The sequence below is a fragment of the Harpegnathos saltator genome, unplaced genomic scaffold (assembly GCF_003227715.2).
Source record: "Harpegnathos saltator strain DR-91 unplaced genomic scaffold, Hsal_v8.6 scaffold519, whole genome shotgun sequence".
Taxonomy (NCBI): domain Eukaryota; kingdom Metazoa; phylum Arthropoda; class Insecta; order Hymenoptera; family Formicidae; genus Harpegnathos; species Harpegnathos saltator.
In genome coordinates, this window is record NW_020230337.1 from 445,001 (window position 1) to 470,665 (window position 25,665).

At 40.9% G+C, this 25,665-nt stretch overlaps 5 protein-coding genes and 1 long non-coding RNA gene across 10 annotated transcripts in view; 3 read left to right on the plus strand and 3 right to left on the minus strand.

Annotated features, from left to right (window-relative positions):
* The window catches only part of LOC105191194 (transcription elongation regulator 1), an 11,416-nt gene extending 8,495 nt beyond the window's left edge, over positions 1-2,921 (plus strand). For both annotated transcript variants that reach the window (XM_011154412.2, XM_011154413.2), the window contains exons 13-18: positions 722-1,168; positions 1,240-1,449; positions 1,559-1,825; positions 1,955-2,032; positions 2,160-2,383; positions 2,464-2,921. In XM_011154412.2, coding sequence (XP_011152714.1) covers positions 722-1,168; positions 1,240-1,449; positions 1,559-1,825; positions 1,955-2,032; positions 2,160-2,383; positions 2,464-2,467 — 1,230 coding nt within the window. In that variant the 3' untranslated portion in view covers positions 2,468-2,921. The remainder of the gene's footprint in view (positions 1-721; positions 1,169-1,239; positions 1,450-1,558; positions 1,826-1,954; positions 2,033-2,159; positions 2,384-2,463) is intronic.
* A 147-nt stretch (positions 2,922-3,068) lies between these two features.
* On the minus strand, positions 3,069-6,083 carry LOC105191195 (uncharacterized). Its single transcript, XR_003113582.1, has 3 exons — positions 5,949-6,083; positions 5,520-5,686; positions 3,069-5,432 (listed from the first exon to the last, which is right to left on the minus strand). It is a non-coding gene; the product is annotated as an uncharacterized LOC105191195 (long non-coding RNA).
* A 135-nt stretch (positions 6,084-6,218) lies between these two features.
* Positions 6,219-15,146, plus strand: LOC105191198 (nuclear pore complex protein DDB_G0274915). Its single transcript, XM_011154419.3, has 10 exons — positions 6,219-6,545; positions 10,842-11,369; positions 11,443-12,499; positions 12,604-13,299; positions 13,415-13,730; positions 13,845-13,915; positions 14,123-14,316; positions 14,386-14,513; positions 14,628-14,807; positions 14,925-15,146. The coding sequence occupies exons 1-10, from the start codon at positions 6,452-6,454 to the stop codon at positions 15,102-15,104; spliced, it is 3,444 nt and encodes a 1,147-aa protein (XP_011152721.2). The 5' UTR covers positions 6,219-6,451; the 3' UTR covers positions 15,105-15,146.
* A 109-nt stretch (positions 15,147-15,255) lies between these two features.
* LOC105191197 (protein SERAC1) lies at positions 15,256-21,407 on the minus strand. Of its 4 annotated transcripts, none has more exons than XM_025302941.1 (17): positions 21,227-21,407; positions 20,183-20,238; positions 19,978-20,090; positions 19,768-19,895; positions 19,459-19,659; positions 19,142-19,269; positions 18,829-18,939; positions 18,410-18,545; positions 18,175-18,318; positions 17,817-18,070; positions 17,518-17,717; positions 17,278-17,439; positions 17,022-17,149; positions 16,741-16,893; positions 16,521-16,667; positions 16,283-16,349; positions 15,258-16,022 (listed from the first exon to the last, which is right to left on the minus strand). In XM_025302941.1, the coding sequence occupies exons 3-17, from the start codon at positions 20,046-20,048 to the stop codon at positions 15,902-15,904; spliced, it is 2,151 nt and encodes a 716-aa protein (XP_025158726.1). In that variant the 5' UTR covers positions 20,049-20,090; positions 20,183-20,238; positions 21,227-21,407; the 3' UTR covers positions 15,258-15,901. The 4 variants fall into 4 exon arrangements, 2 of the variants coding, with proteins under 2 accessions (XP_025158727.1, XP_025158726.1); XR_003113580.1 differs by lacking the exon at positions 21,227-21,407 and having other exon boundaries at positions 15,259-15,550; positions 15,637-16,022; positions 20,183-20,440; XR_003113581.1 differs by lacking the exon at positions 21,227-21,407 and having other exon boundaries at positions 15,260-15,463; positions 15,637-16,022; positions 20,183-20,440.
* Positions 21,408-21,438: 31 nt separating this feature from the next.
* Positions 21,439-23,268, plus strand: RabX6 (RAS oncogene family member RabX6). The gene is made up of 3 exons (XM_011154415.3): positions 21,439-21,661; positions 21,955-22,199; positions 22,277-23,268. The coding sequence occupies exons 1-3, from the start codon at positions 21,482-21,484 to the stop codon at positions 22,473-22,475; spliced, it is 624 nt and encodes a 207-aa protein (XP_011152717.1). The 5' UTR covers positions 21,439-21,481; the 3' UTR covers positions 22,476-23,268.
* Nfs1 (Nfs1 cysteine desulfurase) lies at positions 22,783-25,444 on the minus strand. The gene is made up of 10 exons (XM_011154420.3): positions 25,201-25,444; positions 25,035-25,114; positions 24,844-24,960; positions 24,615-24,752; positions 24,333-24,538; positions 24,140-24,261; positions 23,838-23,995; positions 23,463-23,734; positions 23,284-23,373; positions 22,783-22,979 (listed from the first exon to the last, which is right to left on the minus strand). The coding sequence occupies exons 1-10, from the start codon at positions 25,298-25,300 to the stop codon at positions 22,916-22,918; spliced, it is 1,347 nt and encodes a 448-aa protein (XP_011152722.1). The 5' UTR covers positions 25,301-25,444; the 3' UTR covers positions 22,783-22,915.
* Between the last annotated feature and the right edge of the window lie 221 nt (positions 25,445-25,665).

Consider the following 25,665-nt stretch of genomic DNA (forward strand, 5'->3'; position numbering starts at 1 on the left):
AAGAAAAAAAATTATAAAGAGAAACTCGTTTCGTAATTTGGACGACTGCGAGCTTCTAATGTTTTCGGAGTTTAAGTGATAATGTACTAACCATATTTTCTTCATTTCAGCAAGGACGGCAGTTAGACATTCACTTACCTTATACGTTCCAGTCATCGTTAAAGCGAGAGCAAACATATTGATACGTTGATACGCGACTTTTCGCAGCGCGAAGATTGGCCTCGATATGCCGATTAAACTAACGGATGATTATCGAATATATCACATTTAACGATGACTGGTTCCGAAATAATCATTTTTACAGGAATAATGAGTGTACTTCTTTTTCAGCCAGAATCGCCAGCTCTTATTTCGTTAAGAAAAAAAAAATCAAATCCGACAAATATAGAGCCTTTAACGTTGTGATATCTCCTGACTCGAACGAACACGAATGACTATTTCTTCTCTACCCCTAATGAAATGTAGTTTGAAAACCAATTAAAAGGTTTGCAAGTTGAAATAGTTTGCTCCACATTACAAATCATTGTATATTACAATCGTATAAAAGTGATTGTGTAATGTGGCCGAGCGTGTACAATAATTGGTTGGAAATACTATTAAAAGCCTGCATGATAAGAGAGCCAAGAAAATTTCATCTTAATAAGCAGAATTGTATAATAGTATGTAAGCAAGCGGTGATCGTTCCTTGGCAATGAGAACTCTTACGATAAATGTTTTTCAGGTGAAAAAGGAATTCATTGCGATGCTGCGTGAGCACAAAGACATCGACAGGCATTCGCACTGGAGCGAATGTAAGAAAAAGTTGGAAACGGATTGGAGATACAGAGTCGTAGAATCGGCGAGCACGAGGGAGGATTGGTTTAGAGATTACATTCGCATTCTGAAGGATGAACGGAAAAAGGAGAAGGAGAAAGACAAAGACCATCGGCACAGAGAGAAAGATCACAAGACGGAGAAGAAGGATAGAGATCGTAAGGAATCAGACAGGGGTAAAGACACTAAATCCACCAAGGACAAAATTGACAAGGATAGTGCAAAGGAAAAGAAGCAACGTAGAAGCGAGGCACCCACCGAGGAAAACGGAAAGGACAAGAAAGAAGCAGTTGTTGAAAAAGAGAGCGGCGAAATCGAGGAGAGTGATGAGAAGAGTGCCAAAAAGGATAACGACGTAAGTCAAGTTTCTGACGCACTTGCGTCGCGCACGCCTTTCGTCAACTCAGTGTCACTTTTTACACTTAGAAGGAGGACGGGGACGACCATTCTGATTCGGAAGAGGATCGTGAGAAGCAGAAGAGAGAACGAGAGAGACGGGCGGAAGCCAGCCTTCGAGAGAGGGAGAGGGAAGTGCAGAGGACACTCGCCACGCATCTGCGCGATCGGGACAAGGAAAGACAGCATCACCGCCACACGGAGGCGGTCCAGCACTTTAGTGCCCTTCTCGCCGATTTGGTTCGCATCCATTTTTTCCTTTGCCCCTCCCCTCTCCCTCTAATCGTACTCATTTTACGGATGATACATTATGTATGTGTGTATAATGATGATGTATCCTGATTTGCAGGTGAGAAACGGTGATTTGGCATGGAGGGAGGCGAAACGACAGTTAAGGAAGGATCACAGATGGGAATTGGCTGAAAGTTTAGACCGCGAGGAAAAGGAGCGCCTGTTTAACGAGCATATCGAGCAGCTAGGTCGCAAAAAGCGCGACAAATTCCGCGAAGTGCTCGATGAGGTGGGTGCGTCGACAGAATTGACAGCATCCTGGAAGGATATAAAAAAATTGCTCAAGGATGATCCTAGATACTTGAAGTTTTCTTCTAGTGACCGGGTATGTAGTGCTGTGTAATTTTAGCAATTGGCGTCTCTGAGAGAGAACGAACGTCCTTTCGATCACTCGACAAAACCGGCATTTTCTTTATTTACATTTATCGCATGTATGTACATGTCGTTTCTTTAGAAATGCGAAAAGGAATTCAAGGAATATATCAAGGACAAACTGGTTGCCGCTAAAGCAGATTTTCGGGAACTTTTGCAAGTGCGTAACACCGTTCGGTAACTTTTTTTTTTTTTTTTTTTTTTTTTTTTTTTAACATTTTGTACACCTCGATATCAACGATTACTCGCGAAATCAAATGCGAAATCGAATGCTTTGCGCTTTGCAGGAAACGAAATTAATCACCGACAAGACGTACAAAAAGGTTCAGGAAAATGGCGCTTGTTTAGCGGAAATTGAAGAAATTTTAAGGAAGGACCGGAGATTCCTCGTGCTTGAAGCTGCGGCCGCCGAACGTACCCGTTTGCTGATGGGTTATCTGGAAGAGTTGGCGCGTAGAGGTCCTCCGCCACCTCCTACTGCCTCGGAGCCATCCAGAAGACCAACTACAAAGTAAATTTCACGAAATGACATCTTATGTTTCGTCTCTGTATCTTATGTTCCGACCTCTAAAATTTTATCTCCTGTTTCAGTTGAAGCATGTTGCGTGTCGAAACATGGTATATACATCTGCCGTTGCGGCGACAAATGGATAAATTTATAACTATAGTTGGATTGTATATCGAGGCGCACACAGATCTGCGTAATAGCTTTACGGCAAAAATCGCGCCATTTTAAAGCGTATAGGCATTCAGTTAAATGACGAAACTCTCGTGCTAAATGATCGATTGACGACGGCTCGTGTGATCGAGATGAAAGCATCTTTAAATCTATGATAAGTTTCTCAACTTAGAATGGCACAACTTTGTGTGTTTGGTCTACTGTGCCGATCTGTGTACCTCATACAGGCAAGATTATTGTCTACATAGGATTCAATAATAAAATTAACGCCAATTACACATAGCTAGAATTGTGTTGCGTTATAAGATATTGTAATGCAAGCGTATTGTTTGTTGAATAATATTACACAAGTCCCTCTTGTGAAAATTAATGCCGGTAATATCATGAAACATCCTTATTTTATGTTTATATATAATGGCGCAAAGTATATAAAATTCTACACTAGAATCATTTATATTGGTATAAATTAAAATAGAATAATTGAGAAAAAAGGAAAAGTTGTTGAATAAAAATGACAATGCAATTAACCTTCTTGCAATTTCTACAGCCACTGGAAGTGTCTGAAAAAAAAATTTTTTTTTATTTTATTTTAACGGAGCACTAATTTTCAAGCATATCAAGTGGTTGGAAAAGGTTGATCGTCGAGGTTTTCTTTCTTTCTCGACGAGCACTAGCGAATGGAATTCTAAAAGTTCACAATAAACCTTTGATTTAGATTTTGCCATATTTCCGTGCGTCCATGAAATTGGGAAAGATTTAAATCAGTCGCCTTACGGGAATTTTTAGAAATGCATTCTCTAGTGGTCGTCGAGACGACGAAGTCGTCTGACATGTCTGACTTTCTGTGACTACCGGAAGTGCCTCAAATAAATTGTGTATTTTTAACTACGTTGCACTGATCTTTAAACACTTGTCTGATGGTCGAAGGAAGTTGGATGAGATACCATTTTCTTCGTCCCAACGACCACCACTTATTCGAATGCAATACTAAAAGTTGGCAAAAAACGTCTGCTTTAGATCTCGCTTATTTCGAGCCCATGAAATTGGGCAGAATCTGAAGAAGGTGTTTCTTGTGAACTCTTAGATATGTATTCATTGGCGCTCGTCGAGACAAAGAAAATGACACCTCGTCCGACTTTCTAGGAACACCGAAAGTGCTCGAAAACTAGTGCTCCTTGTTTAAAAAAAGAAATTAATTTTTCAGGCATTTTCGGTTGTCGTAAAAAGTCGTGCGAGGTATCATTTTCTTTGTTTTGACAAGTATTATCGAATGCAATTCTAAAAGTTCACAAAAAAGCGCCTGGTTTAGATTTTCATCTTTTCATGGGCTCATAAAATTAATAAAAATTTAAACTAGATTTAAACTAGTTTTTTTTTTAACTTTTAAAATTGCATTCGATAGTACTCGTCAGAACAAAGAAAACGACACCTCGTCCGACTTTCTACGCTCATTGGAAGTGCTTGTAATTTAGCGCTCCATGTTAAAAAAATGTAGACATTTTTTTCATGCACTTCCGCGGTGGGCGTAGAAAGTCGAACGAGGTGTCATTTTCTTTGCCTCAACGAGCGCTATCGAATGCAATTTTAAAAGTTCACAAAAGCTCCTCTCTTCATGTGCCCATGAAATTGGGAAAAATCTCACACGAAGCGACTTTGTGAATTTTTAGAATTGCGTTCTATATTGTTTGTCGAGAGACAAAAAATGACATTTTGCCCGACTTTCTACGGCCACCAATATAGCCGGAAAATGTTGTTTTCTCTTCATCTGTTTTGCACTATTTCTCAAGCACTTCCTGTGGTCGAAGGAAGCAATAACGATTAATAATTAATTAATTCGTGATGATAGTAACGTTTTGAATGCTAGACTTAACGTTAGATTTCAATGTCGGAGACTTTAACAGTGAATATTCCCAAACCGTAAAATTGGGGATTGCAATCTTGGAAATTTTTCAATATGAAAAAAATGGTCAATGGAATATCCATACAATAAAAACGCGTATTGTTCACACATTTATGGATCCGTGTTCTTTCAGAAAATATATAATGTACAATTTTTTAAATCCAATATTTTCCCTATAATTTAGCATTCCAATCAACGTCTATAATATTCATAATGACCATTGTCTATAAATATTGTTACTGAATGTAAGAAAGAGAAAAGAAATGTACATATGCGCGCACACGCGTGCGCACGCATACACACATACACACACACACACATACTCACACGTATACGCGTGCAATATTCGTATATTTTCCATGTTATACCGTTATAGTATACTATACTAGGCGCCTTGCACTTCCTGCACTGTCTACCTCGGTAAGAATATAAATTGGTAAGTTATTGGTGCTGACTCTCTTCTTTAATCACAAAGTCGGGAGCGCATTACGTCAGCGCGTACGAAACAATCGCGTGCGTGCGAGAGAGCAGAGTTTCACACACAATTCTCACGAAATCCTTATGAAATTCAGCCGACTTACGTCTTGACAAAGATATCAGAGTGTTCTGTGCCTTTTTTATCGACAAATGGCTGTAAAATAATAAAACTATTAAAAAGTAACATATCATTTTCTCTGCAGGGAAGTGCAGAAAAGACCGATTTGTGCTGTATCGAATGCATATATATCGGTATGTGTCATCGTCGTTGACGAGAGTACATCACATTTCTCCGGTTTCCGATTCTGACTTTGTTCTTTTCTCTCGTTCTCCACTGGTCCCGCGTGCCCGTATGCAAATCAATCGATGCTGCAGGCAGTCTGGTAAAGTTAAAGGTCGTCGGTGGTCGGTTAATGAACGGTAACGGAGGACGGGCTCGGAACGAATTTTTTTGAAGGCCTGCTTGAAGGTCGAGGAGGAAGTACTGTTGTAGTGAGATCCTCTCTGAAATTCAATTTTGTGGCGATGTATACAAATCATATATTCTTTGCAAGCAAGAAAGCTAGTAAAGCGCAATTGCGGTCGTCATACTTTTTATCCTCCTAGACCGGTCATGTCTCTTCCATGTCTCCTCTATTTCTTTCTCTCTTTTGAAGTACATTCTTTATACGATATTTCCGACGACTCCAGTTTTACTTTCACAAAGAAGGTTGGCACAGTCACAGCGAGTCTTATTGTGAATATTAAGACTTGCATCTCTGAAAGATTTAACACATCGCCATTGGTTTGTTGAAGCACTCAAAGCAAGTTAAAATACAAATATATCGTATTATTTATATTATGATAAGATCATTATGATTCTTTTGGAAACAGTCCCCAAGTTTTGAACTTGTGCTTATGAGAGCGTATGTTCTTGGTGTAACGCGAAACAGGATACCCGCAGAATTGTCGCGATTCTCGCGACGGCATTATAAGAACGTTGTTTGCGCGAGAGACACAGCTATTGTCATCGGGACTCACCGTTGTGTATAATCCCCCTTTTCCCTCTCCCCTTGTCGATTCTTCGCGATCATTTTCACGAGCACCGAACGTAAAAGCTGAGCGAGAGGGGGCGAGAGGGGGGGTTTTTACAAGGGAACGGCGATGTTGGAAGGGAGAACCGCGCGCGGAGGAGATCCAGGCGGCCTCGACGTGCCAACTCCGCCTTGCTTCACCTCGCTTCGCCGCGCCGTGTTGTGCCTCGCCTTCGCGCGCGCAGTCGAGTGAAAGTGGGATTTTGCTTTCTACTCGTTCGCCAGTTCGCCAAGACGCGTCGTGCACACGAACGGTGCCGTTCGGCGTTGCGACGATGTGATGTTCCTTTTCGCACGCGGTTAACGCGGTGGTATCAACGTGCGGCTCACGACAGACGTACGCGTCGAACAAAATCGCTTTAGGTCGATCGGTGTTTAGGCGCAATGAGCTGAAGAACCGAGGATCATTTCGCGCGCGCGAGCATATCACTGAGCATATCACGAAAGGATATGTCGCTAGGGCAACGCGCGGCCTCGAGCGGCCAGGTCCTCTTCTTGCGTCTGCTGCTCGTCTGCATGCTCGTCGTTTCCGCTCGCCTGGAAGGTAAGCCGAGTGACCTGTGACTCCATCACTCTGAACGATATTCCTTGTGTGTGTTTTACATACGGATACATCCCAACGAAAGGTAAAGGGTACACATCCGGTGCGGTCGGATCGATTTTTCGACAGATTTCGCAAAACACGCGTTGGAACCCGCCGTCACGATCATCAGCCAAGCGCATCGAGATTTTCCTCTCGAACGCTCGAACGCCCGAGCGTGATTACGTCAACTCGGGCCAAGCGTTGGAAAAAATCGACCTTTTTCTCCCTCTCTTCTTCTTTCTTCATCACGAACGGCTAAATTATGGGAACAAGTTCAAAGATATATCATGTGTGGAGGTACACTTACGACGAACCGAACATATGTCATCACACAACGTCCATACCTATCTCGAGTGACTTGAAGAAATCCTCCTTGTTGAAGAATAACATTGGAATCCGCTATCAATAATATGGAATATGTTTCGTATTTTGTCTGTAAAATTTCACGAAATCGCTTAACTTTTCCGCGCTGCAATTCCACACAATTTCCACAACTTGTCATCTTTGGCCGATTCGCGTGGATAATGATCGGTGGTCACGAGAACGAAGTAAAGTAATTGTATAAGTAGCAACGTGATGCGCGGCACAATAGAATTGCAATACAATTGCCAATACAATTGCCGTAATCCGTGTAGGTCTTATCGTCGGGTGTAATGGACGGCGAATGACCGTCGTCGCAGGACAACGTCATGGACCTAACGAGCATTGCTTGATTCCACAATACCAAGTAGCGTACTTAATCCCTCGCGATCTTCTTGCCCTTGTTCGTTGTTGTTACACTTATCGACGCACAAGTCATTGAATCGAATTGCTTCTATCTTGATTTTATTCTTAAGTTTCATTCCAATCTGTGCAATCTGCGAGCGAGAGATGGTTGTGTGTGTGTAGCGATCTCTCCTTCTCTTTCGCATACGCGCACGCGATATTGATGAAATCATTGATGAAATGAAGCAAGACGTAGCAAAGCAGTCAAATTCCTTGAAAAGAGTCCAATGAAGCTCGTCACATTCTTCTTTGCCTTTCTCTTTCTCCCTTTCTCTTCTCTTCTCTTGCATATTTACGATTATGATTTGGTCGTGCGAATACTAAACATCCAGGAAATTTGAACAATGTCGTTTAAGTATATTCGTAAAATAATATGATATATGTAAAAAAGATGTGAAAAAAAAGCAACAAACTACCTCCCGCGTTTAGATCGTTTTAATGAGGCGCGCTCGTGCGCGACCATAATTTGGAAGTCGGAATTACGGGGGAACGACATAAAAATGCGAAACACATTCCAAAACGTTGACTCGCTGCATGCTGCGGCCGCGATCTCTTCGTCTAAATAAAATTGACAACCTAACGAGCTAAAAATGTTATGCGACAAGTCTATATCGCGGACGTATAACGATTGGAGTGAGAATAGTCTTGATCCGTTTTGAAAGAAACGTTATGAGATATCTCTCTCTCTCTCTCTTCTCCTTCCTCACGCTTTTAGTTTGGCGCGTACGCGTACGTCGTTGCATATTACCTTCTTTCCTTCACTACCGCCACTCCTTGTGTACGCGACACGGAACAGTGATCAAGGAATTCGGAGCATCGCAACGAATTGTGAAATGCACATGCATAACGCAAACGACCTTCCCCCGCCGCGGCGCGCGGTTCCTTCTCCACAGGGATAACGTCTTTTTTCAATGCAATCTGATTCATCAGCATCCGCTGATTCGCTGTTCCTATGATCCTCCACGGATGGTGGTCATCAGAGACGCCTCGCAACATCGCGAGTGAAATTGCAAGATTAAGAAAGCTTGACGCATCGCGAGTAATGCGATCAAGAATGTATTGGCCTCCTTCTCCGAGGAAGGATACCGACTCGGTCAACGTCGAGCCAAGTTATTATATTTTTCTCGCTTCTCACTCACAAAATTATTAATGACAGGATCCGTTAGGTCACGATACTTGAGATCGATACACGTATGTACGAAGTACCTCCCTTTATTACAGGGGAGTATCTTCTTTCTCTTCCATCGAGAGCGTATTCATTTTATATCGATACGATTTATTGACATCCCAAAGGAAGCCCTGTCATTCTCTTACTTTGTTTGTACATTATATTAGAAAATTCCATTCACAGGAATAACAACGCAAACTTGAGAGAGTGTAATTCACCAAACGCGCGGCGAATTTCTCGACGTAACGGCAGCAACATAACCTTTCTTCTCCACTCGGTAACTACGGCCTTGGAATATTCATTTTAGAGAAAGTTTGAGTTTAATCGTGCGCATTACCGCGAAAATCGAATCCAGGAGAAACACGTGTTACGTATTTTTTGCGTATTTGTTACTACTCGCTGTAGTCTATTTCGACTACTATGTCACAATTCTTTCATTCGTCCGCTTTCCATTCGTTTGGAAAACTTGCAGATTGAATGAAATGAATAACAAAGTAATCAGGATACATTCTGAACGTGCGAGCGAGCGAGCGAGAGGGAGAGAGAGAGAGAGAGAGAGAGAGAGAGAGAGAGAGAGAAAAAGAGAGAGAGATTTCCGTAGCACGCATGTTCATGCAATGTAGCACATAGCGTGCATGTTCACATTGGAAGTTTTCCCCAGTGATTGTTGATGCCAACATATTTCTCAGCAAGCAGTTTTATCGACAGATTGTCCACAATCATTGCTCTGACTGACGAAACGTTTCTCGTCAGAAGTCAAAAACATCGAAACAACAGCATGTTCGATGAGCATTCCGTACGAACAAGTTAGAGAAAGTAGCCTACTCATGTGCGCACCTTGTACACGCGTTCTCGTATGCGGACGAAGAACGACACGTACACCATATGTCGTATTCGGGTCTGATTTTCACTAGGATCATAGAAGGAGTTTGCGACCTACTTTGGCAAAAAAACGTTATCGTTAACTTTACCTGCGTCGTCGTATCCTCTTGCTTTTTTTAGTGCTTGTACGCGAGAAAATTCTTCAGACAAATCTTCATCAATCCAACGATGAGTTTGATAAATTATAATCGGGCTTTCAAAGTATAGGGCTTCTGTTCATCTCCAACGGCGGGGGGAAATCAAAGCAGGATCTGATCGCGCGCAAATCCTGTGATTGAATCTGTCGTCGATCTGTGTTGACTGATCTATCAATAGATTGTTTACCGGGTATATATATACTGTATACGCAACTCACATTTCCCTGGTTCCATGTTAATATCTTGCGGTAAAGCGAACAATAAGTCTGCGTAGAAAGCGGACTCGTACAATGTACGTATAACGCGCATAGTTACAGCAGCTAAAAGTTTACCGGTCTTCGTGTGGTGCACAGTCGATGGTTGCGAATAAATGCTACATAGGCGCGATCTAGAAGAATTCGCGCGCGCGCGAGCGACCAGAATTGCTTTCGAGTCGAAGGACAATCGAAAGGAGAACGGTCGCAACTTAGTTACCTTTTTCGCGCTCATACCCGTTACACTCGGATCGATCACGTCCTACCATATCCTGCGATCGTGAAAGTATCGCTCGTACAGGAAGTACGAGTTAAACTGACCATGTAAGAGTCTACGAATTACGCCAGCGCGATATCGGCGTGCATACCTGATATGAAGGATGGCCTCATGGCGTTGCTGAGAGAAATATTCGTGGATAATCTCGCAACATTCTCATGGTACTGTCTCGATTCTCGTTAGCGCGGAAAATTAAATTTATTCTTGTAAAATGTCCCGCTCGTACATTGGCCACGTAAGAGACAATAGCATCTAGAGGGAAGGAATGTGTTTACGCCGAAAAAAAGAAATCTCGTTTTCTCGTTGCGCATATAGTTCTATTATGTCGATGCTTGTCTTGCGCTCCGTTTGCCTGTTGAGAGCAAATTGAGCCGAGTCGTTCTTAATCGGCAAGTTTCCAATTTCAATGTGAGCGCGCTCACTGTGTCGCGTTTACTCGCACCCATCAACAACCTAAGGGACTTTGGGTTGGGATTGAATCGCGTATTCCCTGAGACTACCTTGTAATATTTTAACAAGCGACAGACGGAAAGACGACGAACGACTTGATCTCGGTCGTCGTGCAAACACCTTTTACAATTAATCAGAAATTACGTAATATTGATGGAAAGTAGTCGCGACTGGTGAAAGTAGAGTAGAGAAAAAATGGAAGAAGTAAGAAATGTGACGATGTGGCGAAAGTTCCTATGTAAGCAAGCTAATAATTCATTTCAGCTAAAAATCGAAACATCTCTGTTGGATGACTCTGTTGAACCATTCACCGTCAATTTGTAGAAACGATACGATCTTGGGACAAACTTTCGCAACTGATACCAACGAATTCGGTGTATGAGAAGCAAGATCGAAACGCACCTTCGTCGAGCAACGAGGCTGATGCATTCGCAAAGTTTGGACATTCGCCAGATGAGAACAACGTGATGGACACATCGAAATCGAAAGGCGGGGGGGAGGATGCGGAGGAGGAAGAGGAGGAGGAGGAGGAGGAGGAGAAAGAGGAGGAGGAGGAACCTAAGCTAACGCATGAAGCTGAGATCGAGGAGTACGAAGACGGAGATAAGCGAGGAGATAAAAAGAAAGATGGTGAGAAGAGAAAGGAAGAGAAGGACATTGACTCGTCGGAGTCGGTTGGTGCGAAGAAGGAAAAATCTCCGATGGCAGCTAGCATATCAAATACCGCCGAGGTAGGGGACAATTCCAGGGACGAAGATTATTTCGAAGACCCCTCGACGAATCAGTATGACAATACGTATTATTATTATGACGAATATGAGAACGGGAATCGTTCCAGATACGAGGCAGTAGGTAAGTTTTAACTTTCGACAAGCTCTCGAGTCGGCGCGCCATTCTCTTCTGATATTTCGATTGTCCGTATTAGATGGAGACAATCTCGATTATCCAGACGCAGAATCCGACGAGGAAGACACTACGTCAGAAGGTTGGAAAGTCCTACGACCAGAACACGAGGTACTAGAAAAGAAGGACAACGGCAGCACTCTTCGCGAGTTACCGAACGTGCCGTCGCGTATTCTTGAGAAGGAAGGCAACGGTCCGTTATTAATAATGGATTCGGAACAAGGCTCGTCTATGGAGGGTAGCGATAAGAGCTTCACTTTCTTCGGTGCCAAGGAGGAGGACGAGCAGGAGCAGGAGCAGGAGCAGGAGGAGGAAGAGGAGGAGGAGGAGGAGCAGAAGCAGGTGAAAGAAGAGGAAAAATCCGACGATATAACTGTTGACAGTTCCATCTTGATAGGTGAGGCTGTGGTTTCCGTCGTAACTACGAAAAGCGTGGTGAACGGCACGATAACCGTGTCGACCACGTCGTCGCCGAACACCAGCGAGCAAGTCGCTGCGCCGCCGCCGTCGCTGGAACAGCCCGTTGTGGAGGTAACTACGGATGATTCGTCGAGGATTCTGGCTTCCGTACAAACCAGCCGCAGCATATCGGGAGCGCGCTTCCTGCCGTTTCCAGCCGTGATAGATCGCGCCGAGCGAATGGAGCAAGTGGAGCAAACGGAGCAGGACGGAGCACTCGATGGCGGAAGAACATCCCCATCTCCATCCGTGTCCACGGAGAGCATCATCGATAAGCTCGACTGGGCACAGTCGAAACTGTCCGGCGATCTCGTACCGGCTGCTATACTCGGCGGAAACTTTCGAAACGCTGGCAATACGCTCCAGTTGGATGTATTGGCTGAAAGAGAACGCACGACTCGCGCGAGATTTATTACTACCACGGCTAGAACGCCGGTTATCGGCAAGTTTGTGCCACGACGTTACAGTGACAAAAGACTAAATCACACCAGTACCACCACAGCAAAGCCACAGCGATTAAAGACTACGCTCGACAATCTGGAAGGCTTGCTGCCCCGAGACTACACGTCGAGAGGAACTACAACACCGACTGCACCGGCACCTGCCAAAATCAATTTCAGGTTGGATCTTGTCTTCTTCCTTCGCCAATCGGCCGCCTTGTCAATGATTAATTTTTTATCTTGTTGTTATTATCTATTATTATAGTCTGTGTCTTTCTATTCAGGTGGCCTTCCTCGAGACAAACGTCGTCCACGGAAGCGGCAGAGACGAAAGCCACGCCGACGACACCACCGACGATTAGATCGACGATTGGTTTCGTTGTCCAAGACATTAGCGCATTTTTGCCGCCAGGATACAAACTCAGGAAAGAGGACACGGCTGTTACGGAGAGTTCCATTCTCAGTGACATTCTTGCAAAGTCCAAAATTGATATCTCGTCCCTTTTGCCAACAAACTATAACGAGCGACAGGTCGAAGGAAACTCCAAGTTGGAAAATAGCACAACAACCACGACAGCAATGACGACGACGACGACGACGACAATGATGACGACAACGGCAAAAAGTAACACCTCCTCGGAGAAAATTGCCTTGTCCATCCAAGATCTCTTCGCATCTTCCAAAGTCGACATATCCGCCTTGTTGCCCAAGAATTACGTTGATAAGAAAAAGGAGTCCACTTCGGATGATAAAGCCGACACCGACATGAACAATGGACGGAGTATGACAACGACAACGACAGTGACGGAACGGACGGGCTCTGACTCGGCTACTACGAAGAAAACTAGCGGTCTGAAGATTGTATTTCCTAGCAGACCAGGCGGTCGTAAACCGATCCACAAGATAACCACCCCGCAAACTCCGCGCGGAGACGGTCCAGGCGCAGTAACGCTAAAAATACAAAAAGGATGGCCGACTAGGTAAGTAGCGAGTCAATCAAGATGCAACAGACCAAGCCCAGTTTGTGTCTAATATTCGCAAATTTATTCTCAATTGTTCCACAACTCAATTGTTTCTCTGTCGATGAAATTTCAGAGCTACCACAGAGTTTACCGGATGGCCGACTCCATCCACCACACCGATCTCTATCGAGAAGTTGCTGGAAGCCGCGCGGACAGCTACGGTAGCGTCTGTGAATGTGTCGCTCATTCCCAGCACGAACGAGATTTCGAGTACATCATCCACATCAACGACAACGACGACACCAAGGCCGACGACTCCTGGTGTGTGCGACGAGGAATGCGAAGTAGCGGGTACGATACGCATCGTCGGGAACGCCACATGGCTGCCGGAACTGTTCGATCGAAATACTCGCGAATGGCAGGAGCTTGCGAGCCAAGTAGAACGAGAGGTATTGCGCATTCCCGCGCGTTTATATCGCGTCCTGTGGATCACTGTGCTTCTTGTTTTCTATGTATTATAATCATCGTCAGTCGTATTGTCATCTCTTGCTCTTCTTTTTCAGATGAACTTTATATTCTCGAAATCGACCGTTCTAACGAAATGGTACAAAAATATAAGGATCGATTCCTTCAGGTAATCTTCATTCTCTAGATATGCACTTCGAAGTGGCGGTTCGTCGTACTTTCGTCATCATTTGTTCATCATTGACAGAGAGTACCGCAGAATAGTAGACAGATCGTACTTTAGATGCACCTCGCACCTTTTCGCACGCTCGAGAAATGCCCAGTCTTAAGTTACACAACGCTTTACGCTTTACGAATGTATAATCGTCGTTTCCAGTCAAGGTAGCATCCTGGTGGATTATTTTGTCGAATTAGTCAACTTGCAGCAGAGAGTTAATACGCAGGAGCTAAAAGTTATCTTCCACGATTCGCTCAGAACGTACAATAGCAATCGATGGAACGAGACGGGCACAAAGGGCGCGTTACGAATGGGGATCTTCACCATCGATCCCAAATACACAGACTTCGTAGGTACGTTCGATCACTCCGTTCGATCACTCGGCCGACCAATTCTTGCGACCGTGTTATTATTTTCCACAGTGATACCTAAAGTGAGCACGCCGCAGTACATCGAGAAAGACGACAGGCTCATACCTCAGTGGGCCATTGCGGTGATAGTGATAGGTGTTGGAGGTTTATTGTTCATCATCGTGTTTGGTGTGTCTGTGGTGAGTGCCCAACAAAGTGTACGGAATCATTCTTTTACTATCCATTCACTCTGTATGTATATTATAAAAGTGGAAGTAGAGAAGTAGAATAAGCGAGATATTACCATTTGTCAGCTCGTCAACAGACAAAACGGTGCGAAGCTAAAGCCAGCCATGTCCACGATTTACGACGAGGAGGTAGCTAAACATACATCCAGTCATAGATCGAACGATTACTCGAAACCGGTACACACGATATGGACTGATCCCGACGTTTCTTGGAACGACAAATCTTTCGAGTCTACATCCAACAAGGTAAGCTCCTTACACCCCATGCTCGCACATCAACAGACCAGAGCCTCGAGCCTCCTGCCTCCGCAATTGCATGATGCAACATGGATTTGTCTTTGACCTGCTCGCATCTTTTCACAGATTCTGGTTGATAAACCTTTCCAGGACAGTAAGAAATATAATATGTACGACAGTTGGCGGTCCGAGTGGAATGGTTATTATTACAATCCGTCGCACATCAGCAGCAGCAAGTACGGCGGTTACGACAGTACTACAAACTTGTCGAGCCGACACCATGCCGATTATGACACAAATTTCTAAATTTCACGGCAATAAAACGCACCTTTCTCCTACCTGCCTGAATATTCATTTCATACTTCATTTCTTCGGTGTCTTTAGTGAATATCGACGAGATCAACGTCATATCCAACTTCTTCTTCCAACAGCGCTCGCGTTGCAGCGTTGAGTTAATGCAGCGTTCTCGGCACGAAGTCACCTTTTAATCACCCGCGTTTTTCAAGTAGAATACATAGCGTTCTAAATTTCGTGTATTTCTTATTTTGTGTACTCAATTTGATTTTTCATACACTTTATGCATAATGATGCATTACGACGTACGTACGTTTCTCTGTGTTTGCATTTGTCACTCAGTTACTTTGTGACTGAAGTCTATTCGACATCTATTGTGGAATTTGTTCCTTATTATTATTGTTTTGTTTTAATCAGATAAATTTTCTTGTTCTAGTCAGAGTAATTAGAGTGATTGACTGCGTTCCACGAAAATATCATATCATTACACAACTATATTACATCACTATAAAATCATGTTAATGCACATCATTAATGTACTTACCACGATATATTTGTACAATTACGACTGTGAAAAAAATCGAATCAAGTGGGAATTACGATTACACAACAGGCGCAATAAAATGACTCCTCTTGTCTGTCTGAAATGGAAACGCGGTGAAATGCGGCGGGACCGAACGAATGGACTAAATTATTTGTAAGATTGTCATCTGTCAAATCTTTTTCTTTTTCTCTTTTTACAATCAGTCAAACATTCGCTCGGTTGTGCGTACAAAAATATATAAAACTTTGCGATACATTAAATAGGTCTAAAGTAATTTACTTGGCAAAGATAGCAAGTATCTAACAGACGAAAGTATTTTCCCTTCTTCCTGAGAATTAAACTGTCGTCTGAGCACGCTCAAGAGTTTTTGGTACAAGAAGGATTGCCTGTTCGAAAGAAGAAAATAGCAAATGCAACATTTACTCCAAGTACTTCTTTCCCGATATGGAAATTACACGAGAGATAATGACGGTATACTTAATTGACATGCAATTTCAAAGCACCATTAGAGCACGAATAAAAACAAAACGTCACATAGAAATTCGAGTCTTTCACTTGTTGTTAATAGTCTATCATCGATCGATGTTCGATAATGCTTTTAAATTGCATAGAAGAAATTCAAGTCAACTTTCGGAGCTAGGATTACCTGCTAGCTGGTTTACATATCGATATATGATCCTGCGGAATCTCAAAAAACTCTCCCACTCCAGGATCTGTGAAAGAATAACTGGTTATACGAATAACATAATGTTGCGCGATATATCATTCTGCGATAAGATAATGAGTATGCGTTCTGTACTAGGTAGATTTGTCTGTAAATGTGCATGCAACACGAATATGAATATGAACTGAGAGTGAAATATGCGTCTATCTATTCGCGTTACCTGCTGAATCAAGACTGACAAATTGGAAGGGGAACTTGAGCGCAGTTACCAGTGTAGATTTGGTTTCGGCGAAACTCACAATCTCTATGTGATATTCTTTTAGCATTTCCAGGAACTCTTCGTGTAGCCGTAATAATTGCGGCGATTCTATGAAACGAGGGTCACATTATCTTAAATTAATATTACAAATAATTAGATAGATATGAATCGTCGTGTTTGCCTTCGCGTAATTCTTGAACCTCCACCGTCGGCCATATCAACATTTGCATCGTCTGTTTTAAAGCCGCTACACGAGAACCTCGATGAGGAGTACTATAAAATACGATAGCCCTGGTATTCTTACATATACCATTCTTATCCCCAGCTTTCCACTCTATAGGTAACATGATTGCGTCACATACGTAGAGATTTTACTTCAATATATACACGCATGCTCAAAATTTATGTGGTTTCTATATTTACATATAGAATATAGAAACCACGTGCAACACTTAGACTCACCTTCTACAAGCATCTTTTTAACCAACAATCCACCCATTGAATGACTGACCCATACAAGAGGTCGTTGCCCCACATTTGCCATCAACAATTTATTAATATATTCTTGACTTCTCTCTTTAATAGTGCTCCTAATAAAATGCGTGCACCAGACATGACATTAGCGCATACGTTTATAACGCTTGAATCTTCTATGGCATGGGAAGAAATGAGTATTCCCATCTAGTAAAAAAGGAAGAAAATTTAATACAACACTCACTTCGTGCTTTCTATTGGGCAGAAAGGTGCCCACATAGATAAGCTTGTGTCGTAGTTGACGCCAATAATTCGTAACGACGGTATGTCTGTAGGCAACCAGTCTTTGGGCCAGCATTGCGTTTTAGATGCAGATTCCGAGCCGTTTCTCATACAGGGATCGTCTCTGAAAATATAGCAGGTGAAAACTCACCTATAATATGGACTACTCGTAATTCGTATTAATGTCATATGCAAATTATACCCTCCGCAAAAGTAAAGTCCGCAGGCATCGCAATTTGCATTTTGCGGACAGTCTTCCAATACCACTTCGAAATCCTGGCCCATCTTCTTCCACTCGCGCAGTTGCAGATCGCGAGCTAAATCTTTGAAAAATTCTTGAGGACGATCATCTTCGATCATAGTGGACAAGTAAGTTTGACTCGGAATATCGCCGTCTGCAATCTATATGTAAAAGAAAAGAAGAGGAAAGAAAAAACAAAGAGAGATTGCTCTCTCAGTGTCGTGTAATCATATATTATGATTGACAAATGTACAACCTACATCTCTGAGTGTAGAGATATCCGTGTCACGTTGTCTCCAGGTAACGAAAACTCCACCTAGCAATCCATGCAGAAATACAACATCCATCTTTATGGTTGCATGAGTTCTGTGCAGAGGATGAAGAAGATAAATACGCCGTGGATACTTCGCCCCTTCGTTTCCTTCTGCATCTAAGTTTGCTAATGCACGATGAGCCTGCGCCGATAAACGAATATCGTCGCTACGTGACCAACGTGACAATATGCCGATCCATCCTTACCGAAAGCAGTTTTATCATATATCGCAACAATGTAACAGCATAATAGTAAGAAATTGCATTATAAGCAAATATTTACATGTCAGATATTGCTTGTCTTACCGGATTCAAAGATATTTTCTAAATATTCCGAATGAAGAGACACGTTGGATATTATTCTTGCGAGCAATACACATACTTCTGTATCATCCTTGCAGATCTTTTGTATCGCGGTCAGTATTGGCAAAACCCCGGCGTCGACCAAGTCTGCAATTCGTAAATCAAACAAGATTAACTCAACACTTACATCAGTTTGTAAAATTACATGGAACAATTTCCTTGGTATACCCTTACTCACACTTGCTATATTCTTCTAAAGACGAATGATGACAGATTGCTTGAATGCAATTTTTCAGCAAAGCGCTATCCCATATTGTCACTGGTCTTATTGAGAGGCCAATACTCGTCAAATCGTGATCAAAGATGAAACTATCCTGCAACACGAGTACCTTGTATTAAATTAAATAAATTAAGTTCCAGCATGGATGGTGCTGTAATATCAAACTGCAATATTAATTGCAATGAATACATTATAGAATACAAGGTCATTCTGTCGCAACATTTCTTTTTAATGTAGCCGCTGTTATTTACTTGTTATTTCAAACAAGACACTGTAACTCTAATCATGTACATTAATTTACCCCTATAAACATAATTGCTTTTTCCTGCTATATAATTCATCTCTCTCATAATACATGGCCATTACTATATACTTACTCGATATGAGTCTTTGAAATTTTTACTAAGAAATTGTGTCAAGCAAGGATGCATTTTGTCACACAGTGTATTCAAAAGTAACAACAATGATTGCACTTTCTCCAATACATCCTGTAAAGATGAATTATTTTATTTGTTAACATGACACGGATATATCTCCATGAAACCCAGAAAGTATGTAAATACTTCACAAAGTTTCTGTATAACAGAAGTATTTTTTTTTTTAATATTTCTTTCTCCAATAGATTATATGAATGTTTCACGACTTTTTCACATTTATGAGTTTTAAATTTGACATATGTCATCTACATACATGCAATTCATATTGTATATGATAGTATGGTGGTTGCAGAAAAAACTGCAAATTAACATTTGGCATTCTTGCAAGGGCTACTGCTGTTTTAGCATCTAACATTTGGGCCAAATGACAATACTGCCAATCTAAAAATCATATAATGCACATATATAACAATATATATCTTATATTTATTATTTATTTGTGTCATCATAAATTAAGTAAATTCCTTTTTTCACATGTTAACAAGGAAGATGAATTTATCATGTTTTGAAGAAATAGATCTACATAGGACCAATACAATATTAAAATATATAAGCGAGTAACTAGTATACTTTTTAAATGGGATAGAGAACCAAGAGCAGTAACAGCTTTATGTCGTTCATTCTTATCCCCATGTTGAGCCATATAGAGCAACTTGTATGCCAAATTATGACTGTGCACTTTCCACCATTTCATTAAAATATCACCAATGCCTTGTGGTTTTTGCAGTGTAGATTTATATAGATCCTCATCCGTTTGGAACATGGAAATATCTGAATCAAGATCAGGCGAAAAGGTAAAAAGTAGTAGTATATGTATGAGATTATCAGAAATATTTGTTGCAAGTATTATATCGTATCACACGTTTGAAACATAATTACCCTTAAATCGAGGGTCATTGATGTATATGTATTGTGGATGCACTTCTTCCAACTTGAGTATATTCGTATTCACGGCGGACCGAACGATCTGCGATATTTGTCGTAGCTGATAAAAGAACCAAATGCCCCTGCAAAGCACACGATTCTCTCTCAATTACATTTTGATAAAGTTGAAATTTTGAAAAATTTGAGCAAACATTATCAACTTACCCAAATACAACGACACAAGTACCGCTTGTTTTCAAGTAATATAAATAATTTTTATAAATTCGTACCCGCATTGTATATATATATATATATATGACACAATAGATTTTATTTACCTACATTTGATAAAAGTACATGTAAGATGAAATTAAATTTCAAAGTCGTAATGGTTAAACATTAACATTTCGAAACTTTTAAAAATGCATACCCAATCTACCCTACCGTCTCATCGTCAGCATCATGGCATTGTATCTCACACACTGGCTGAGTTCAAAAAACACAAAAGGGTCGTTCAGTAAAAATTAGCTATGATTGGTGTATACTTTTAGATCCATCAATGACATCCATCTTTCAAAAGTCGATCTGGGACCATTCAACTGATGACAGCACCGGATATCCAATGGATGTACGTTTCACGTCCAATTTATGTCCATATGTCCGATTTACGTCCGTGGACATAAATTGGACGTAACAAGGATATCCTTATTGGACATCGGACCTGTAGGACGTCCGATGTACGTCCATCGGACGTCCTTATGTCCGAAGTTATGACAAACGTACGTCCTATGGACGTCTTTTGTAAAAAAAATGGACATATAACGGACGTCCAATGGACATTCGTGTGCTGTCTGGGTAGCTATCTATATATTAATATTTAGTTATAAATTAATAGCAATGTTATCTGTTCAGCCACATTCGCATATTCGCATACAGAAATAGCATAAAAAACTGACCAATCGTTACACAACGGTTGAGCAATTCGTTAAAGTTATTGGTTGGGAATGTAAGGATCTAACAGTAAAGACCAATAATCACTAATCGTTCAGTGAGCGCTTTGTTTTTTATCTTGCAGTCATTTATCTTCTGCTATTGCATCGGCTTGGTAAAAATGCGCGGAACCAGAAATTTCGCGAAATTTTAAATTGCATCTTTATCTCTCAGTGGATTATATTTTCCTAATATCTACTTCTTAAGAATTTCACAGGATGAAAGTTATTGAAGTTTTGTTCTTCTCAGGGATTACATAGATATCCCTATTGAGAATTATTATTTTTCGTAATATTAACAGTTTTTTAAATTTAAAAATCAATATTTGTTTCAAGAGAGAGATAATAGGTCAGTACTTGTCTTTTTAAAATTAATACTGAAGCGTACAAAAAGTATAATGTACTATTTATCTATAGAGATATATTAATATCATCTTTGTCTATTATTTACATATTTGTAAATTTTTTAACTTGTCGCAGTATACCTTGTATAAAATGCGAAAGACTTATCGGTTACTCTGATGTCATTCTATCGCAGCTGGTCGTAACTGACAAGAGACAACTGCTAGAGAGAACAGATCGTCTGTGATGACTGCATGGGTTGCTGCAATCTTAATTTAATTTTTGCTCCAAAGTGTCGAGATAGCTGGTTGATCTTCACATTAAGAACTTAGCTTAAAAAGAGACGTGCACGTGCATGAAAATGATCCGTCGACAGTGATAACCGGCACCACGACGACATGGCTACTGTCAAAGTAACGGAGCAAAAGGTTATCTTATGCGGCGAATACGGCGTCGGCAAGACATCTATATTTCGACGCTTTGCAAACAATACGTTTGTAGCTAGCAACGATCGTAAATCAACTCTGGGTCTCGACAACATCGACAAAGAGTACGTTGTTGAGGATAGACGAATACGTGTGAGTGTTTAATGTTATCTCTCATGTTTCTAAACTGAAAAAGGGCAAACGTACGTGCTTACGCATTTGCATGTTGATTTATTAGGCAAAAAGGAAGAGAAAGAAGGTTAATTTGTGTGTGTGTTAGTTGTGTCTTCTATTTTGTATGTGCGTGTATGTACATGCGCGCGCGTGTGTATGTGTGTACCCGATACATTTATACATAGTAAATTATCTATGATAAAAAATGGATACATAATATTATTCTTTTAGAGTTAACTTCTTTAATTTCGTGCTCCTTATTTTTTTGTCAGTTGCAATTATGGGACACTGGTGGTATGGAAAGAGTAGCATCTGTTACTTCGAGTTATTACAAGTTTGCAGAAGCTGCCATTCTTGTATTCGCTCTGGATAATTCTACATCGTTTCATCTATTATCTCAACATCTGCTCGATATAGTGACATATGCAGAAAATGCAAAAATATTCCTTTGTGGAAATAAAAGTGATTTGGAGAGTATTGCGCCACAAGTCACAGATGCAGAGATGGAACAATTTTGGTAATTATTTCAACATTTCCTTTGTCATTAATTATGACTTAGTCATGCATTATATATCTAACAAAAATTAAATCTAGTGAACAGTGTCATAATCTAATTTCGGGAATATACAAAACATCGTGCAAAACTGGCGAAGGGGTAAATGAAATGTTTGAAGATATAGCGCAACATTTGGTCGAAGCCAATCGATCGCGAATGGAGCTGCATGAGATGGATAAGGATCGATTTAAGATTTCGTACATCGATGAAGCAGCCGATCCATCGTGTCTATGTTAATTTGCGGATTAAGAGTCAACAAACAAAGCATCCATTTTTTGAGTCTCCAGAAATTGTATTGTTACCGTCACTGACATTGTCAACGTGAAAGAAACTAATGACATTTTTTTGTATCAAGCAATTATTGTAAATGATTTTTCTACGACGAAAAGTCATGTGTATCATTAAAAGCAGACAGCATCATCCTCATGAGGGATGGAAGCGAATTTTATGAATACATAAACGACGAACTGCGATCAGGATAGGTCAGATCTAAAATATATAATGGTAAAAATTTTCAAGTAAAACTTTATTACGCCTGAGAATCTTATCTTAATCAGCTCAATTCGACCTCTTTATTGATGTGACTTACACGATCGTTATATCACATTATATGTTTAATCAGTACACAAACTATATACTTAAGATTGTGTAACAGCAATATTCCCATAACGAGGGCACTAGTGTTGAGTCCATTTGATAGTCTTCAAGTCGATGCCATCTTCCACCATTTCCCACAATGGACTGCGAAAGATGGAGCAAATCAAAGCGAGGATTAAAATTTTAGCATTCTACTTGACGCATTTACGTCATTGGACACCGTCATTGAACCGTCACTGCTAATAAATATATGTAGAAACAGATAGAGGTAATCACAATATCTCAGAAACGTCCAACGATCGAGTCGTTTCCACGTCGTGAAACATGTGATTATAAGTTTTTAATATTAAGGCCAAAGTAATGCATATGTAAGCCTAGAGTATAAATCGTTTCATTTTTCATCGCACTTGAAATAAATGTTTTTTTACGATAATCAATGAATGTTTACCTCATGTCCCGTAGTCGTTTCACTTGTCGTATCGTGTTCTCCGCGGTATAGTCGATTTCTTCAAATGTCGTGAACCGTCCGATGCCAAACCTAGTTGTCCAGATCGAATAATTGGTACAGCATGGAATGAGTGGATTTGGTATTTTTTACAAGGGATATTTAATCTATCGAACATATACCTGATACTGGAATGAGCCAAATCTTCCGAAGCGCCAATTGCTCTCAACACGTAACTGGGTTCCAAGCTTGCACTGGTGCAAGCCGAACCACTGCTCAATGCCACTTCCTTCAGCGCCATCAGCAACGATTCACCCTCAACACACGCAAATGACAGATTTACACAACCAGGGTACCAGGCCACGGGATCGCCGTTACGCACAACTTGCGGTAACTCTGATATTATCTTCTGGATTAGGTGATTCGCCAGTGTACTGATATATCTGTGATCACTCTGAAAAAAATATAACGCAAACCCCCGTCCCCCATCCGTTTTACCATATGAATTTCCATCCTTTCGATATATATTAGTTGGAAATTTTCTTTTCATATATTACATCCATCTCTGTTTGCGCCAGTTCACAGGCGGCGCCAAGGCCCACGGCTAAAGGTGCTGGCACAGTACCACTTCTAATTCCCCTTTCTTGTCCACCGCCGCTCTGCAACGGCTCTACACGCACTCGTGGTCTTCTTCTGACGTACAAAGCGCCAATTCCTTCGTTGGAACAATAGAAGATAAAAAACCAAAATAAATTTTGTAATGTTTATTCTACGATCAATGTAACCGCATTATTCGCTCTTTACAATTTTGTGACAGTAAGTGAATTTTGTGAAAGTATGGCATAATGAGAAAAATCACCTTTTGGACCATATAATTTATGGCCACTGATAGACATCAGATCGATATTCATGGCATTAACATCAATTGTTACTTTGCCTACAGCCTGTGCTGCATCTGTATGAAAGAAAACTTTCTTCTTTCTGTAAAATTCAAATACAGATGCTGTAAAGAATTATTATTAACAATAACAATATTTCATCTTGTTACTTACCTACAAATGGCACCAATTTCTTCGATAGGCTGTCTGACACCAATCTCATTATTTACTGTCATTATGGAAACCAATGATGTGGAAGGTCTGATGGCTGCTTCTAATTCACTGAGATCAACAAGACCGTTTGACTTGACAGGAATATACGTTACATCAAATCCTTCTGCTTCCAAGGCTCTACACGAATCCAATACACATTTGTGTTCCTATATATAACGGCCAACCTTAGATTTGTCATATTTATTGAGAAATCAAAAAATTCAGATTGCAATCCCTTTGTACCGTCTGAGTTGTCACAATATGATTTTTCCTTGATTTATAGAACCTTGCTACACCTTTTACAGCTATATTATTGCACTCTGTCGCGCCTGATGTAAATATCACTTCCTTTTTATCAGCTCCTATCAGATCTGCAACTTGCTGTCGAGAAAGTCGCAATCTCATTTAAATATTTATTTATAGAGTGGGATATTTAAATAAAAAAAGAAAAGAAAAAAGTTAAAATACCGACTTTGCGAGCATGTTCCACCGCTGCTTCTGTCTCCCAGCCATACATGTGAGTTCTGGAGTGTGGGTTACCATGGTATACTGTCAAGTATGGCATCATTTTATCCAACACCCGGGGATCCTATCGAAACAAATCGATAACACAGTTGCTTGCGTGTGCATTAATTGCATCACATTGTATTGTTTTCAACCTACCAGTGGAGTAGTGGCTTGGGCATCCAAATAAAGTGATCTACCCTCCGTCGGACCCTTTTTGTAATTCTCAGTAATAGGAGCTGCGAAATGTATCCATGAATTATCATTAAATATTACTTACAGTCAACAACAATCAACGATCAATCGATTAGTAATTAAAACTTACATTCATACTCGGTGACTTCTGACAACTGTTGACTGCAAATATGCAATGAACGACGCGAGGATCGTAATGCATGGATCAAGCATCGCGTCGATTGAAACATTTTAATTATCGTTTGAAGATATTTTCGTGCAAATAACCCACGTGTTTCAAGAATTCACATGTTTGACATCAACGAAAACGATCAGCTACGCAATAATCAACGCCAGTCAGATCGTGTGACACAAATGGTCTGTTCTTTTCAGCTGCACTGCGGAACTAGTGCAATAAGTTAGAATGAGACAACTATATTTTTTCTCACTTTAACTTATTGCACTAGTTCAGTAGTGCAGCTAAAAAGAACAGACCAAAGGGCCTGTTCTTTTTCGCTACACTGTTGCACTGATGCAATAAGTTAGAGTGAGACAAATATATATTTGTTTCACTCTAACTTATTGCACCAGTGCAGCAGTGCAGCGAAAAAGAACA